This window comes from Periophthalmus magnuspinnatus, chromosome 5, assembly GCF_009829125.3.
Source record: "Periophthalmus magnuspinnatus isolate fPerMag1 chromosome 5, fPerMag1.2.pri, whole genome shotgun sequence".
In the NCBI taxonomy this organism is placed as follows: Eukaryota; Metazoa; Chordata; class Actinopteri; order Gobiiformes; family Gobiidae; genus Periophthalmus; species Periophthalmus magnuspinnatus.
In genome coordinates this window covers 26,988,362-27,005,034 of record NC_047130.1, presented here as the reverse complement: position 1 = coordinate 27,005,034, position 16,673 = coordinate 26,988,362, and the positions used below count along the sequence as shown (strand labels likewise).

The following is a 16,673-nucleotide window of genomic DNA, read 5'->3' as shown; positions in this document are numbered from 1 at the left end:
CTGTACCATCCTCTTTCACCCAGTCAGTCCTGTATAAGTGTTATGGTCAATCCCTTAGGTCCCTCAGCATTACTCACTGCAATCCCCTCCTCTCTGGCAATGTCCCAACTTAAACTTTTGAGTGCAGTCATGCAGCTAAAATCACGATATCTTTTGATCCCATAGTTTACAGCCAACAGTCATTTCACGTTGAAACCTTCACCTACAAGTGTGCGACACAGAGCCTCACGCGCAGGACAACCAAAGGGTAGCCTAAACGCTTCCTTATTTGTATGTTGCTCTTTGTACAAGACTTAGATCAAGGATTTTCTTTGGTGGGCTGCCACCTAGTGGACCATAAATTCATACACAGCAAGAGCCACAAAAGAAAGAAACTTGTCCATAAAGCCAGAAACTTACGTCACTGGGAATGTACAACAAACATGACGTTGTTGTATATTTTATTGTTTCGTTGAATGTACAATAATCTGTCATACAGATATAAATTATTAACAACCCCTCGCTTCTGTTAATCCTGTCCATCTGCCAATGCCATTGGTTGTCATTTGAAAATGTTCTACTTTTTTTTTTTTTTTTTTTTAATCATGCCATTAATAATGTGATAGCATGGTTCATACATAACAGAATAAATAAATCCATTAAAAACAATAGATTGCCAGATAGAGGGTAAACTGGGGAAAAGAAATAAACAAAATAAAACACAAATATAGATGACCAGTCCAAGCAAATGATGCTTGTGGTAAATAAAAGACAGAGGAGAAAATGAGAGGTTTTATGTATAGAACATATATACATTGTTTATAATCTGCACTGTTCCCATTAGTCACTACAGAGCATGTGTTGTGTTATTTTAGAACTTACCATACTCAAGGTCTGTCAGGAAAAAAAACAAAAACTTGCCCCGCCACAAGCTAAAAATAAGCAATTCCCTCACATGTCAAATCCTAGTGAAAACAATGCAGATGACTAGGCTGAAATGGCAGAAGGCAGTTAAATGAAGATGATTACTGTCCATAGACATCTTTGACACAGTTGGTGTGACGAGTGATGTGGTCTCCATCTCCATCGTGGTAACTTCAGCAAGGAATTCAAAAAAAGATAAGAGAAGTGTGTTCTCTCACTGATATTGTCTGTAGTCTCCAAAAGAGGGAGATCCCATTGGAGCAGGGCCTGGCTCTTCTGCAAATTGGGGGCCTGAAGAATTACAGAACAATAAGAGTAACAATAAATAAAATTATACATATCTAATAGCATAATGTTATTAGATAAGAGTAACAATAAATAAAATTATACATATCTAATAGCATAATGTTATTTCACCCTGGGTCAACCAATTCATAAATACTGATATATTCTAATTTTCAAAAGTTACTAACCAGTTGGGAATTGTGAAGAAGCAAATCTAGTTAGAAGAATACCAGCGCCCTCTATCAATGCCAAGAGGATGCCACCCATTGCCGCAGAGCCAACCATAGCCACAGGTCCATCTATCAAAAAATACATAATATCAGCATTTGGATCAGTTAAATGTACATACATATTATGATGGCAAAGCTTATAGAATGTGCACCATTTCTGGTAAAACTCCATAGTTTTAACTTTTAATTGTCCTTATTAAAATACATTCCACTGAAATTCCCATCATGGTTTCACATGAGACTATATGCATCTTTCAAAAGAAAAAAAACAGAAAAACTCACTTCTTGCAGCCAGGATAGCTCCAGTCATAGCTCCACTTGTGATAGAGTTCCAGGGATCTTCTTTGCCTCGTACTTTTACTAAACCACAGTCGATCATTGAGAACAGGCCTCCCCACACAGCAAAGCTTCCTGAAAGTCCAATGTGCATGTTAGTAATTTGAGGGAATCGTTGTTTTTGCAAGTTATACAATGCCTTTGAAATTAATTAGAGAAAAATGCAAATGATCACATAAAGCAATTGATAATATATCATACAATAGAAAAAAATATTTTACCTCCAAGCTGTGGGGCTCTAGTTTTGATTGCTGTCAAGCTCCCTCTCATCCTGTGGCCCATCCCCTATAAAAATCATTGTAAACAATTTTACAATATATGAGAGTGGTTAAGAGTCAAAAACATGGTAAAAAAAATGTTTAAATACTTACAGAGGGTGCATTTCTGAAGCCTTTAACAGCCTGAAAAATGCCTCCACCAATAGCCCCCATTGTGAATGCACCTCCACAGTCATCCACAATCCTCCAGGGACTACAAAAGCAGGCACACATCAGTATAGCATTGTATCACCAGAAAACCAACTTAACTAATTACATAACAAGATGGTTATAATGAGACTCTTAAGCGATGATATAATTTCTCTTAGTTCGGCTACATCTAGACCCAATGGAATTATGGCCACATTCACTATGATGGCATTTTGGTGATTTTAACGCCCTCCAGGGGTCAGAACAAAGCTGTTTTAAAGTTTAAAACTGCACAAAAAATCACTGTCAAGTCTGGTCCCCCATTACACCTAGCTTCAAAATAAGAATGCTAAACAAGTTGATTGGAAAACTGTATGCATCCACTAATAATGTTTAGTGTAAACAGTTTCTATTCTTGATGTGTTTATTTTATGAGGAGATTTACACAAAGTGCCTGTTTCTGATGTTTGTGTCTATGTAACTTTTGGACTTTAACAAGTTGTGATGATGTCACACTTAACAATCTAAAGAAATACATTATATGGGCCATGTGGAACAACATGTGATTTCAACAGATAAAATTGGATTAGCCTCAGAATACAATAAAAATCAATATTTCGCCTTAAAAACAGTTTAAGTTGTAGTGGATAAATCATTACATTTTTTAACAAACACAAAAATGACTCTTTTCATGTGTTACTTTAATGTCAAGACCTTCGTACACTAGCACTGTACAACGTCACATATATACAGACATGAACCGGTGTTCTGCCAAACTCAAACCTAACAAAATAGACCACTTAACGCTACATTGAGAATAGTCGTTAACACATCCTCATCTTTGCCTTACAAGACAAAAATGAATGTCCAAGCCGTTAGATTTGTTATGTCTTGTATATAGTAGTATTACTAGTAGTATGCCAGAATCTACAACACGAGATGCTAACTCTGTAGCTAACAGCTAGCTAGGAAGTTGCATGAATTTATTATGGAGTAGAGGCAAATTAACGTCGCGTAATTAGTTAAGATAGAGTTTATCTGGTGATCACGTATTAAGAGTCAAAATAAGAGACAACTAACACAGTACAAAATGTAATGACATGTGACAGCTAACCCGGCAAGGTCACTACAACGTGATACAACCTCGCTTGATGCTAGCACAACCTGTCATTACATTGCTATGTGAAATTAGCGTTGATGCTAACAGAGGCTAACGACTATTATTCACCATCTTTATAGAAGAATCGATAACAGAGTCATCACATATTCTTCTCAGCTAAAGAGGTGCACATTTAGAAACCTAAATCTATAAAAGAATATCATATTTTGACAAAAATTCTCACCAAGGCTCTCTGGCATACTCCTCCATTTTGTTCCTTGAACGTTCCCTCTGACGTAAGCCCATTGGCACCTGACGTAACGATATGCATGCGTGTTTTTTTTGGGGTTTTTTGTAACCTACCGATGAAATGAATGTCTGATCATTGTAAACATTGTTTACACTGTATACATTGTAAATATGAATTTGTAATAATAATAAAAATAAATAAAAATAATAATAATAATGCAATTAATAATAATAATAATAATGCAATTAATAATAATAATAATAATAATAATAATAATAATAATAATAATAATAATAATAATAATAATAATAATTTCATCTGCTTGATGTGAATACCTGATTATTGTACACACACATGCATATTGATTTAGTATATGACATAATGTTAAGTAGGTCTATCGCCTGCAAAGTGCTTGCTACACATATATATAGGCTACAGGTCAAACCTTCAACTAGCTTCGCTACCTCTGGCATCTAATCAATAAGCAAGTAATCTTCATAATTTTCTCCACATGCTGTTAAAAAGCTACAGCAAAAGACAGACCACTGTCTGGCCCACAGCCCATTATTAGGAACAAGAAAGGAATGAATTGCAGAGCAAGTACTCATTGAGAAATGCCCAAATATAGACATTTGGTGGATACAGACAGAGAGAGAGAGAGATGGAGACATAAACTAACTGCTCTCTCCTGTGAACACAAAGCTAATGTTTGTCCACACAGCTGACTGATATGAGACATAGCTTGATTCCAAAACAGCAAACTGTGGTCCACTCTGAAGGATTTCAGATTATTTTATGAGAAAGATTTTATGCATAATCCTTCTAAACATGAACATCATGTATGCTAGTTTATCTTTGTGCATACTGAACATAAGAGGGCATTCAGTCTTAGACATAATGTGGTCCACTCACAGCATCAACAAATATATAGGCCAATCTATATAGAATTCAGATAATGGTAATCTAACAAAGTGGTAACATGTAAAACAGACAATCATTTATTTGGAAACATAAAGGCTCTGACACACATTAACACAATTGTTTTGTTTAATATTCATTATGTTATCTGTTCAGTGTTGTATTGGTTTGGTTGTCGATAAAGTTTATTCAAGTCAGGCGCATCACTTCCTGTTTTGTTAGCCCTTTAGAAAGAGGGAAGGCACATGGCTTGCAGCTAGAGGGAGAATCCAGTTGCATCTATGGTTACGGACTGATAAACCAATGTCGTAAGTTACTTTAATTCAAAGTACAAGAGCTTATGTTTATAAATCAATGTTTATTTTGTGTAATTTTCAGATAATTTAGGTTAAAGGGGGCATGATGATTGTAATATAGAAATGTGATGTGGGAATGGTTGTTGCTAATGGGGATTGCACGGAGGTGATGGTTGTCATGTTCTATAATGAATGTAAACTGAATATTTTTGTATTTTTCTGTGTTTTTGACCACAGTTTTCACTCCATGTCATGGTAAAGGAGTCTGCATTAAAGCTACAAAATACCACGTCGACTCATCGCTTTATTGTGAATGGAGTTTAGCATGGTGTTTATTCCACGGTTGTTGCACCTGGTTGAGAACACTAAAGTGAAAAGACAAGAAGACATCAGTACTCAAAATGGCTTCCAAAAGCGGATCTTCATCTTCCTCAGCCGGAAGGGTAAGAGCACTGGCCGAAGCGGCAAAGATAAGAGCAAACTATGCGGCACGGCAACTCGAGCTACAGTTAGAAGCAGCAAACATTGATTTAGAGACAGCAGCGAGAGATGCAGAGAAAATAAAACAAGATGCAAAAATACAGTTTGAAAGAAGTAAATTAAATGCACAACTTGAAGCATTACGTTTACAATGTGAAGCGGAAGCAACAGCACGTGAAGCACAAGTTTTGGAAATGGAAGAGGGTTTGCAATTAGTAGATGAAGTAGAAGAAAAAGAAAGTGAAAAAGAACAGGAAGATAAAATGAGACGTACAAGGGAGTATGTTGATTCACAAAATGCTTATAAACATCCTCCTCCATCACAAGTGTCTGTTGAAAGTCAGTCACACAAAGACCAAGTGCCGTTTAATCCCCTTAAATGTCCACCATTGGCAGGCAAAACTTTCGCAACGCAGTCACAAGGCAGTGTTAAAAAAGACATTGAAGAAAACCACGATTCATACTTACCAATTCGAACACAAGCAAGAATAGGAATTAAAGGAATGCATGCAAAACCAGAAAGAAACGTAAATCAAACTTTCCAACCGTACCCTCCGAGACATTTTAACATACATGCTCAGCCATTTGCACCATATAACGATGGTACAGTCATGCCGGCACCTGCAATAAACCCATTAGCCCAGTACTTAGCCAAACGAGATCTCACAAACTGTGGATTGTATCAGTTTGATGATAAGCCAGAGAACTACCGTGCATGGTATGCATCCTTTATCAGTACAACAGCTGACATTCAATTAAGTGCAGTACAACAACTCGACCTTATGATCAGATGGCTTGGGAAAGAATCCAGTGAATATGTCAAACGTATAAAGGCAGTTTACATTGCCAACCCATCTGTGGCATTGAACAAAGCATGGGAACGTCTAGAAGAGTGTTACGCTGCTCCAGAAATAATAGAAAAGTCACTTTTTGAACGTCTTGAGAGTTTTCCAAGACTTAACGCGAGAGACAATGTTAAACTACGTGAACTTGGAGATTTGTTGTCTGAAATACTTGGTGCTAAAGAGGATGGCTATCTAACCGGGTTATCCTTTTTGGACACATCACGTGGCATATTACCCATTGTAACCAAGTTGCCATTTGGACTCCAAGAAAAATGGCTCTCTACTGGATCAAAATTCAAAGAGGAACATGGTGGACTCTTTCCTCCTTTTCAGTATTTCTGTGAGTTTGTATGTAATGAAGCAAGGAAAAGAAATGATCCCAGCTTCATGACCCCAAGCGCCATGTTTTCAAAACCAGATAAGTCAACACTAAAGAGAAATGTTAATGACAGAGCGATCACAGTACAGAAAACGGACATCTCTTCACCACAGTTTAACAAAGTAACAAACATAGACCCATCCAAAACATGTCCTCTACACAACAAGCCACACTCACTCCAAAGTTGCAAAGCATTCAGAAACAAAGAGATAGAAGAAAGAAAAGTTTTTCTCAAGAAAAATGGAATATGTTTTAAATGCTGCGCTACAACTTCACATCTAGCCAAGGACTGTAAAACATCTGTTAAGTGTTCTGAATGTGAGTCCACTTACCATGTGACAGCCATGCATCCAAGCACACCAAGTCCACAACCAAAGGCCCCACCAACTCCACAGGTAGACGGCGGGGAGACTGAAAGCTCTAACGCAGACAACTCAGAAGCAACAGTGGTAACTTCAAATTGCACTGAGGTATGTGGTAACGGACAGTTTGGTCGCTCATGTGCTAAAATATGCCTTGTAAAGATATATCCCCAAGATGCTGTACACAAAGTCATTAACACATACGTGATAATAGATGATCAGAGCAACCGCTCACTGGCCAGGCCAGAGTTTTTTAATCTGTACGGAATACAAACGGAGCCTTCTTGCTATCAACTGAGAACCTGTTCAGGCTTGGCAGAAACGTCAGGAAGACGAGCAGATGGATTCATGATTGAGTCCATTGACGGGAAAGTAACAGTCCCTCTTCCGTCTCTTATTGAGTGTAGTAACATTCCAAACAATCGTGAAGAAATCCCAACCCCAAATGCTGTCATTCACCAGCCCCATTTGCGACATATTGGCAAGCATCTTCCAGAACTTGATCCAAAGGCTAAGATATTGCTACTTCTTGGTAGAGATATATTAAGGCTACATAAGGTTAGGCAACAGATTAACGGACCACACAATGCCCCGTTCGCACAACGCTTGGACCTTGGCTGGGTGATTGTTGGTGAGGTGTGCCTAGGAAATAGCCATAAGCCAATCATCAACAACTTTAAAACAACTGTGTTGGAAACTGGTCGTCCTTCCATCTTTCAACCGTGCACGAGCTACATGCAAATAAAGGAGTCATTACCAGATCTCAAACGTACGACTAAAGTAACAGAAGAAACACTAGGGAAAACGGTGTTTGACAAAACTGACAATGACAACAGACCTGCTCCATCAATTGATGATGCAACGTTTATGGAAAAGATGGACAAAGAAGTGCACCAGAAAGGTAACAACACATGGGTAGCTCCACTTCCATTCAAAGAACCGCGGCGATGCCTTCCCAACAATAAAGAGCATGCTGGTCAGAGGTTTATGTCACTAGAGAAAACACTGAAACGGAATCCCAAAATGCTGGAACAGTACTCCGCATTCATGAACAGACTCCTTCAAAATGGACATGCTGAAGTCGCACCACCTCTCAACAATGGTGAGGAATGCTGGTTCCTTCCCACCTTTGGAGTATATCACCCTCGGAAGCCAGACCAAATTAGAGTGGTGTTTGATTCAAGCTCACGTTACCAAGGAATTTGCTTAAATGATGTACTGCTAACTGGACCAGATTTAAACAACACATTGATTGGTGTTTTGCTACGCTTTCGCAAGGAGAAAGTGGCTGTGTTAACAGATATCCAGCAAATGTTCTACTGTTTTGAGGTAACCGAGGCCCATCGAAACTTCCTCAGGTTTCTGTGGTATGAAGGAAATGATGTCAACAACAAAGTCATCGAGTATCGTATGAAGGTTCATGTTTTTGGTAATAGTCCCTCACCTGCCGTTGCCATCTACGGACTGAGGAGAGCGATCAGAGAAGGTGCTCCAAAGTATGGTGAGGACACTGTTCAGTTTGTCGAGAGACATTTTTATGTGGATGATGGTCTCATGTCTGTTCCAACTGATCATCAAGCAGTAGACCTTCTCACAAGGACGCAGGCCTCACTTGCAGAGTCAAACATCCGTCTCCACAAGTTCAGCTCAAACAGTGAAGATGTTCTAAAGGCCTTATCTCAAGAAGACTGTGCAACCCTTCTGAAAGACTTAGACCTCAGTGGAGAAACACAGCCCATTCAGCGTAGTTTGGGCCTTCTTTGGGAGATTTCAACAGATACGTTTACCTTTTCAGTTTCATCTGACCCAAAGCCTTTCACACGCCGAGGTGTATTATCTACGGTAAACAGCATCTTTGACCCTTTGGGTCTGTTGGCTCCTGTCACTACATGCGGGAGAGCTCTTCTAAGAGAACTTACAGCTGACCTTTCTGACTGGGATGCTCCTCTCTCAGAAGAAAAGCATGACAAATGGGACAATTGGCGCAAATCGCTTCAAGATCTTGAGCAGTTACACCTACCACGGACATATGCAGACACGTCACTCAGCAGCGTTGAAAGCACTGAGCTCATTGTGTTCTCGGACGCCTCTGTGAAGGCCATCGGAGCTGTCGCGTATCTTAAAACGATTCAAAACAATGGCAACACCGAGATTGGATTTGTGATGGCTAAAGGAAGGTTGGCCCCCAGATCAGAACCCACAATTCCACGTTTAGAACTTTGTGCAGCTGTCTTAGCTGTGGAACTGGCAGACCTCATCCAAGAAGAGCTGGATGTAAAGTTTGATGGAGTGAAGTTCTACAGTGACAGTAAAGTTGTCCTTGGCTACATCCATAATACCAGTAGAAGATTTTATGTCTTTGTACACAACAGGATTCAGCGCATACGCCATTCTTCCAAACCAGAGCAATGGCATTATGTTCCTTCTGAAGAAAATCCAGCAGATCACATCACACGATTCATGCCTGCTTCCCGTCTAACTCAAACAACTTGGTTTTCTGGACCGTCATTCCTGAGAAAGACAGCAGAAAAAGACAATCAAACTTCAGAAGGATTCAAACTCGTACACCCGGAAAAGGACATTGAAATCAGGCCAGTAGTTAAAACCCACTGTACCAATGTCAAAGAGAACTCTCTCAATCCAAGTCGCTTTCAGCGTTTCTCAACTCTTCAGTCACTTGTCAGAGCTGTCGCTTGCCTGATTCACATAGCCAGGTCCTTCAAAGAATCAAACAAAGACCGTCAGTGCAAGGGATGGCACTGGTGCAGTCAACCACGTCTACCTGACGAACTCGACCAAGCTATGGTTGTTATTCTGCAAGCAGTACAAAGAGCTGGTTTCCAAAAGGAACTCTCGGCATTATGTGCTGTCAAGCCCATTCCAAAAGACAGTTGTCTCAGAAAACTTAATCCCGTCATCACGGATGGTTTGGTCCGAATTGGAGGTCGGCTCAAACATTCTCACCTAGATACCAATGAAAGACATCCGGTGGTTTTGCCAAAGAAAAGCCATGTAGCTCTACTCCTAACACGTCACCACCATACCCAAGTGAAACACCAAGGACGTCACTTGACGGAGGGGGCCATACGAGCAGCAGGGTACTGGATCGTGAGTGGCAAAAGGCTCATAAACACAGTGATACACAACTGTGTAATCTGCAAGAAGCTGAGAGGCAAAGTTGAGGAACAACATATGGCGGACTTACCTTCAGAACGTCTCCAAGTATGCCCTCCATTCACCTATGTAGGACTCGATGTTTTTGGTCCGTGGATGGTCACTGCAAGGAGAACTCGTGGTGGACATGCAGAAAGCAAAAGATGGGCAATTCTGTTCAGCTGCTTGACCTCAAGAGCAGTCCACATAGAGCTAATAGAGACTATGGATGCCTCAAGTTGCATAAATGCACTCAGGCGCTTTTTTGCTTTCAGAGGACCAGCAAAGAAGTTGAAATCTGACTGTGGTACAAACTTTGTTGCTGCCAGCAAAGAACTTGGAATGGACAAAAACTCACAGGACCCAAAGATTCAACGATTTCTCAGGGAAAATGGATGTATTTGGGAGTTCAATCCTCCTCATGCTTCGCACATGGGAGGCAGCTGGGAGAGAATGATAGGTGTCGCGAGGAGGATCTTGGACTCTATGTTCCTCCAGTTAAATGTCAACCTCACCCATGAAGTTCTCTCTACCTTGATGGCAGAAGTTGCTGCAATCATGAATGCGCGCCCACTAGTGCCTGTTTCTACCGACCCAGACAATCCTCAAGTTCTTTCTCCAAACATGCTTCTCACTCAAAAGTCTGGTGCGCCTCCACCCTTTGGAGACTTCACAGAAAAGGACATGTACATTAAGCATTGGAGGCAAGTGCAAGCATTAGCAAATCAGTTCTGGACAAGATGGCGCAAAGAATATCTGCCATACTTGCAGCACAGACAAAAATGGACTACTCATCGCAGAGACTTGCAAGTTGAAGATGTGGTTTTGCTCAAAGACAAGCAAGTTGAACGCAATCACTGGCCAGTAGGAAGAATAACTGCCACTTTTCCTGGAAAAGACGGTCACGTGAGGCAAGTTGAGATCAAGATAGTTGATCGAGGGACTCTAAAGACCTTTTGTAGACCTATTACAGACGTTGTTTTGCTTCTCCCGGCACAAGTTTAAGTTTTAACTCATAATATGTGTAGAAGTAGTGACCTCACTGAGGTCAGACGGGGAGTGTTTTGTTTAATATTCATTATGTTATCTGTTCAGTGTTGTATTGGTTTGGTTGTCGATAAAGTTTATTCAAGTCAGGCGCATCACTTCCTGTTTTGTTAGCCCTTTAGAAAGAGGGAAGGCACATGGCTTGCAGCTAGAGGGAGAATCCAGTTGCATCTATGGTTACGGACTGATAAACCAATGTCGTAAGTTACTTTAATTCAAAGTACAAGAGCTTATGTTTATAAATCAATGTTTATTTTGTGTAATTTTCAGATAATTTAGGTTAAAGGGGGCATGATGATTGTAATATAGAAATGTGATGTGGGAATGGTTGTTGCTAATGGGGATTGCACGGAGGTGATGGTTGTCATGTTCTATAATGAATGTAAACTGAATATTTTTGTATTTTTCTGTGTTTTTGACCACAGTTTTCACTCCATGTCATGGTAAAGGAGTCTGCATTAAAGCTACAAAATACCACGTCGACTCATCGCTTTATTGTGAATGGAGTTTAGCATGGTGTTTATTCCACGGTTGTTGCACCTGGTTGAGAACACTAAAACAATCATTCTCATATATCATTCTCTGCTCAGCACATTTTTAGGTGACATAGTATATGGACCACTCCCAGATGAATGAGGGATTACAATCAAAGAAAATCAAAGTTAACAAACAGCTATGACTTAAGACATAGGATTCCATATTACATTCAAATTCCAAGGATTTATGACTGTATCCCTTACCACACCAGTAATACTGATTGATACACACCAGTTACTTTTTCCAGTGTGTTCTGCATTTCTGATGATTTATCAACCCATGTTGTCTTGAAAATGTCTCCAGTATCAACTAAAATGTCTTGAGACGATTTTGCACAGTATGATCTAAAATTTTCAATGTTGGTAAATTCCCTGATTTTCCCATTCCAAATATATGATTCCCAATCTTAATAACTTTCGACTCTGCAAATAAATAGTCCTGCTATCAATAACACTGATAATATCACAATTTTACTGTAGTAAGCTAGTGCACTATTAACCACATTTAGATACATACTATTATATAATCTGATTCATTTTATATTCTAGTGCAAATATTCATATGCGCAAACATTATGACAAACACACATTATATATTCTTCACTCATTCTCCACAATCATTTGGTCCAGTGTTTAAGGGAGAACTCATAGTGAGGATTGGCAGAAGTCCAATAACAGTAATTTGTCATTACTGATTATACTTGTTCAATAACAGGCGTTTTATGTAGTCAGCCACATATAGTTCACATATTGCATAGTTCTTGTCCTATGCAAATCTTTAAATTGAAGAACTCTCATAGTTTTTTGTTGGTTATCTTCTCAGAGTGAACATGCAAAGCAGCCTGTTTATGATGTTTCAACATTATAAGTCTAAAAGAAAAAAAAGAAAAAATTGAAGTTTTTGGCCTGTGGTGAGAGGCGTATTCTCCCTCTTCTTTATGTTTTATTCCAGAAGTCATTTATTGCAGCCACTTTGGGACAGGTACCTAGACAAAAATACGTCAGTTGTAATGTTTAAATTATTTAGAAAACAAGCCTAGTTACTGGGGAACTCTATCAAGAAATAAGTAGAAAACAAGTTAGCAGAAAAGATATACAAACCTTTTTAAGTTGATTAATATTGCTTGTTCTGATCGAAGCCAGCAGTTGGTCCCTTGAGTTTTTACTGCCGCCTGGGCCTTTCCCATCCACTTTCCTCTGTGACACAGGTGTGAGTGAGTTTTTCAACAAGTCAATGTCTAGCATGGGTGGAGGGGGAGGTGGAGGTGCGCCCCCTGGGGGTGGTGGTGGAGGTGGTGGCGTCAAACCTCCCACTGTTCCTCTTTTGGAAGTCAGCTTTGGAGATGGCATTGGAGATTGCATAGGAGATGGTTTTGGTGAAGCTTTGGGTGAATTCCTCAAAGATCCACTTCCTGTTTTGGGAACATCCAATGTATCCTTCTTCTCTCCATTTGCCTGTGCCTGTTTCTGCTCTTGTAACCGTTTCTGTCTCTGCCGGTCCATATTGCGACTTAAAATATTAGTCGTGGTCATTCTGGGTCCTGCCAACTCAAAGTGGTAACCCAGTTTCAACAGAGTGGTGTTTTCTTTGAGTATCTTCACCATCTCCATCTCAGTTTTCCCACCACAGATATGACGTTGGTTCTGGAATCGAAGCTCAGTCAGGGTGGAGTTGTACTGCAGTGCTTGGATTAAAGATAAGATACCTTTGCCAGTGAGAAGGTTGGAGTCCACATTGAGACTTGTGATGGTCTTGTTGTTCCTAAGCATGCCGGCTATGGCGTAGGCCACATGATCGTCTGCTCGACAGTTGGCCAACGCAAAAGTCTTGACGTGAGTGTTGTTTTTCAGAGCTTCAGCAAACTCAATCAGTGTTTTGGTCTTGATGACTTCTGAGTTGTTAACATTGAGCTCTATGAGGGTGTGGTCATTGGTACGAACCTGCTCCATCAGTTCATCAAACATACTAGAATCTTCATCCTCATCCTCCTCTTTCATCTTACTCTTTTGGTTGTCTTTACTAAGGCAGTTCACAATCTTCTCATCTGTTTTGTTGGTTTTTGCCTCTTCAGATTTAGCCTTTCCTTTCAAATCCCCATTTTTCTCATCTGCTTTCTCTGTGTTCTTCTCTGTTGCACTTTTATCTTTCTCTTTTACATGGTCACTGTGGTTGACCAAATCCTCAGCCTGTTTTACCACCACATCACTCTTCTCTGACACTGGCCGTTCTAATTTGACATCACTTCTCTTCCTCTCTTCTGTCTTTTTCTCATCTGTTTTAGTCTTACGTTCCTCTGTCTTGCTTTCTTGATTTTCCAGTATCTTATTTTGCTTCTCCAACATTTTCGAAACCAGCCCTTGAGAGCGGTAGTTTTCAGATCTCCTCTCCCGATCTTTAGCAACATCCTTTTCGCTTTTTTCTTTCAGTTTTGAGATGATATCTTTAGTTTTACTGTCATCCCGTCTCCTAAAATCCTCTCTCTTGTCTTTTTCTTTGTCATCCTTCTTCTCTTGGAGCTTAGAGATCATATCCTTGGCTTTGCTGCCTGTACTTTCTCTATTTCTTTGCAGTCTATTGTCACTGAGACTCTCCTTCTCATTCACTTCACTGTGGTGGCTCTCTTGTAGTCTAGATCTACCTAACAGGTGACTTCTATCCTCCTTCAAACTTTCAGCGCGTTGGTTGTTTCTATCATCCAACCTACTGGCATTGCTCTCACTTTGCACACTAGTTTGTCTTCGTAGACTTGATCTTCTGTCACTATTCCCCTCCTGGTTTGAGCCCGTTTTCTTCAGGTACTCCTGCGTCCGACTCTCTTTTGAATCAGTCTGCTGTGAAACAAACAGAGGGTGCTATGTTAATCAAAATGGTAGTAAAATACACACCTGGAGCTTGGCAAAATTATTTTTATATTGTAGCCTGGTATTTAGGCTTTTTCACTCACTTTTGTCAAATGGCAAATCAAATGTTAACACAATGCACGTTTTTTCCGCAAAACATATAAAAATTCTCTTAAATGAATAATATTGACTCTTCTTTATAAAATTATTAGGATTATTTATGGCATTTAAAACTTGACTTCAGTTGCTTTTGAGTAAGCCCAGTTGTGGCAATAGTAGGACATATGGCCAGAATGTTGCTATCCATAACAGATGGACAAATCAGTAAAATCATAGGTAAGAATTTAAGGTATCTGACTCTACCCCCAGCATACTACATGTGGTCTATTATAGTTTGTAATGCTCAAAGACTGTACATACTGCTGTACATGATTTCTAATTAAATATATAGGCTAAGTGTTTAAGCTCAAACTTGAGTATTGTTTTACAGTCAAACATCTCCCTGTCCATGGGCTCACTTGTAAACACAGGCCTCCTCCACGGCACAGTATGGCCCCTGTGTTTACAGTCCCCAAAGCACCAGGAACCTTTTTACAGCGCAGGGATACATTTGCTGTGAATAGCTCTGTAAGTGTTTGATTTGTGAGTCTCCATCTGTTTGCTGTGTGCAGCCATGGCCCAGGCAGATGTATCCTTAAAAGGCAGTGAGCATCGGAGCAATCAACCAAGGAATTCCTTCAAACCGGGATTAGGACGCTACACAGAACCACATACTGCTTACATAGCTTCATATCTGTCATAACAGAAAATCCGTAGGTTCTTTGGTTTGTGGAACTAAAAAAACAACTAAGAATTTGAAAAGTTTGCAACAAGTTAGTCTCAGAAGAATATTTTTCCTGGCATGGAAACTAGCCTGAGGGACCAACACTTAAGAGCTGATGGACAGAGTGCAAAAGGTTGAGATGGTTGTTGAAAAATGGCATATGAAGGCTATCATTAGAAGAAACTGTGGTTTGTTATGCAAGAGTGGAATCCATCAGTCAAAGACTAAAGATCAATCTCTGGACAGCGGACACATAATGAATATTAAACCTTCAGTTATGAATAGTCAAACCAGAGTTCTGTTCCAAGAAAGTGTTTATTTTTTGTTTTGTTCCAATATGTCAAGAAAAGGAGTGGCACAGAATTTTTTTCCTACAAACTCTTATGCAACATGACATACACTAAGTTAACATATGTAGATGCTATATCTGAGGACAACTGAACATTTTTGCTTTGTTATAGCCACAGCCATATTAAATTAATAGTTTTAATGTTTGGACCACACACCAAAAATGCATTAAGACATTATTCCTTTACACAGCTTGTTAGTTCATGGGGAGGTTTCACTGGTTTGTTTCACTGGCAAATATCTACTCAGAGAAACATACTGCACGTGTCTTATGTTCCAATATGCTAGACTGTCTCTTGCAAACTGTTTCAATGCACTTACCTCCAGTGACTGCTCCCTTTGACTGAGCCTCCCCTTTGAGTCACTCTCCTTTCGGTTGCCTCTTTTAGGATCCCGAGTCTGGCTCTCTCCCTGGACAAGGACTGTATCATCTTCTGGGTTGATATCCGGCACTTTACTTAGGTCTATCTGCAGCTCTTCCACTTCCTCTGGAGACAGTGTGGACAACAGGTTGTCCAAATCCGGGTCCTCGCTCACCTGGCGCCCTGTTCGAGTCAGTCCCTTCACCTTTCTTCTGGACATGACTCGTTGATATCTGGAACTTTCTGGTAACTTGTCAGTGTCTTTAGTTCTCCGTTAAAAATAATGGATTAATATGGTGTAAAACAATAACATAGGCCAAAGAAACTGACCTAATGCAATCTAATAGAGCAGATCTTGTCCAGGCAGGCAGGATTGGGGAGGCTGTCTTGCATTAAAGGGCGCCGTGACGAACTACATGAGGCTCGCATCATCAGAGTGCACCGGCGAGCAGAAGCATTCTTCAAAATCCTGTGAAAGTGCATGTCCATATTTAGTGCAGGGTCCACTCTCCTTTAATGGCAATGGGAAGGGCTGCAGTTTACACTGACTCCAAAGCACAAGCTATGCAGACTTCCTATTGCACAATTTATATTTATATCCAAACATCTGTCTGCTGGGTAAATGTTGGACATTGTCCATGTAATCAGTCTCATTTGTTGTGATGGTTCCAGTTTCTAACATGTTCATAGCCAGGTATTTTATCACGTTTATCAACTTTTTCTTGCATTGTTACTCTATGTAAAGTATTTACTCAAGCTTGATATTTTACGTG

General features: G+C 39.9%; 3 protein-coding genes across 4 annotated transcripts in view; 1 reads left to right on the top strand and 2 right to left on the bottom strand.

Moving 5' to 3' along the window:
• aurka (aurora kinase A) overlaps window positions 1-16,673 on the top strand; it is a 139,966-nt gene that overhangs the window by 64,384 nt on the left and 58,909 nt on the right. The window lies entirely within an intron of this gene.
• Window positions 424-3,566, bottom strand: timm17a (translocase of inner mitochondrial membrane 17 homolog A (yeast)). The gene is made up of 6 exons (XM_033967094.2): window positions 3,505-3,566; window positions 2,126-2,225; window positions 1,976-2,039; window positions 1,701-1,829; window positions 1,377-1,487; window positions 424-1,194 (listed from the first exon to the last, which is right to left on the bottom strand). Exons 1-6 carry the CDS (start codon window positions 3,564-3,566, stop codon window positions 1,118-1,120), a joined length of 543 nt encoding a protein of 180 aa, XP_033822985.1. The 3' UTR covers window positions 424-1,117.
• On the bottom strand, window positions 11,541-16,386 carry lmod1b (leiomodin 1b (smooth muscle)). Of its 2 annotated transcripts, none has more exons than XM_033965943.2 (3): window positions 15,860-16,385; window positions 12,628-14,358; window positions 11,541-12,512 (listed from the first exon to the last, which is right to left on the bottom strand). In XM_033965943.2, exons 1-3 carry the CDS (start codon window positions 16,118-16,120, stop codon window positions 12,486-12,488), a joined length of 2,019 nt encoding a protein of 672 aa, XP_033821834.1. In that variant the 5' UTR covers window positions 16,121-16,385; the 3' UTR covers window positions 11,541-12,485. The 2 variants fall into 2 exon arrangements, with proteins under 2 accessions (XP_033821834.1, XP_033821835.1); XM_033965944.2 differs by having other exon boundaries at window positions 11,547-12,512; window positions 12,628-14,355; window positions 15,860-16,386.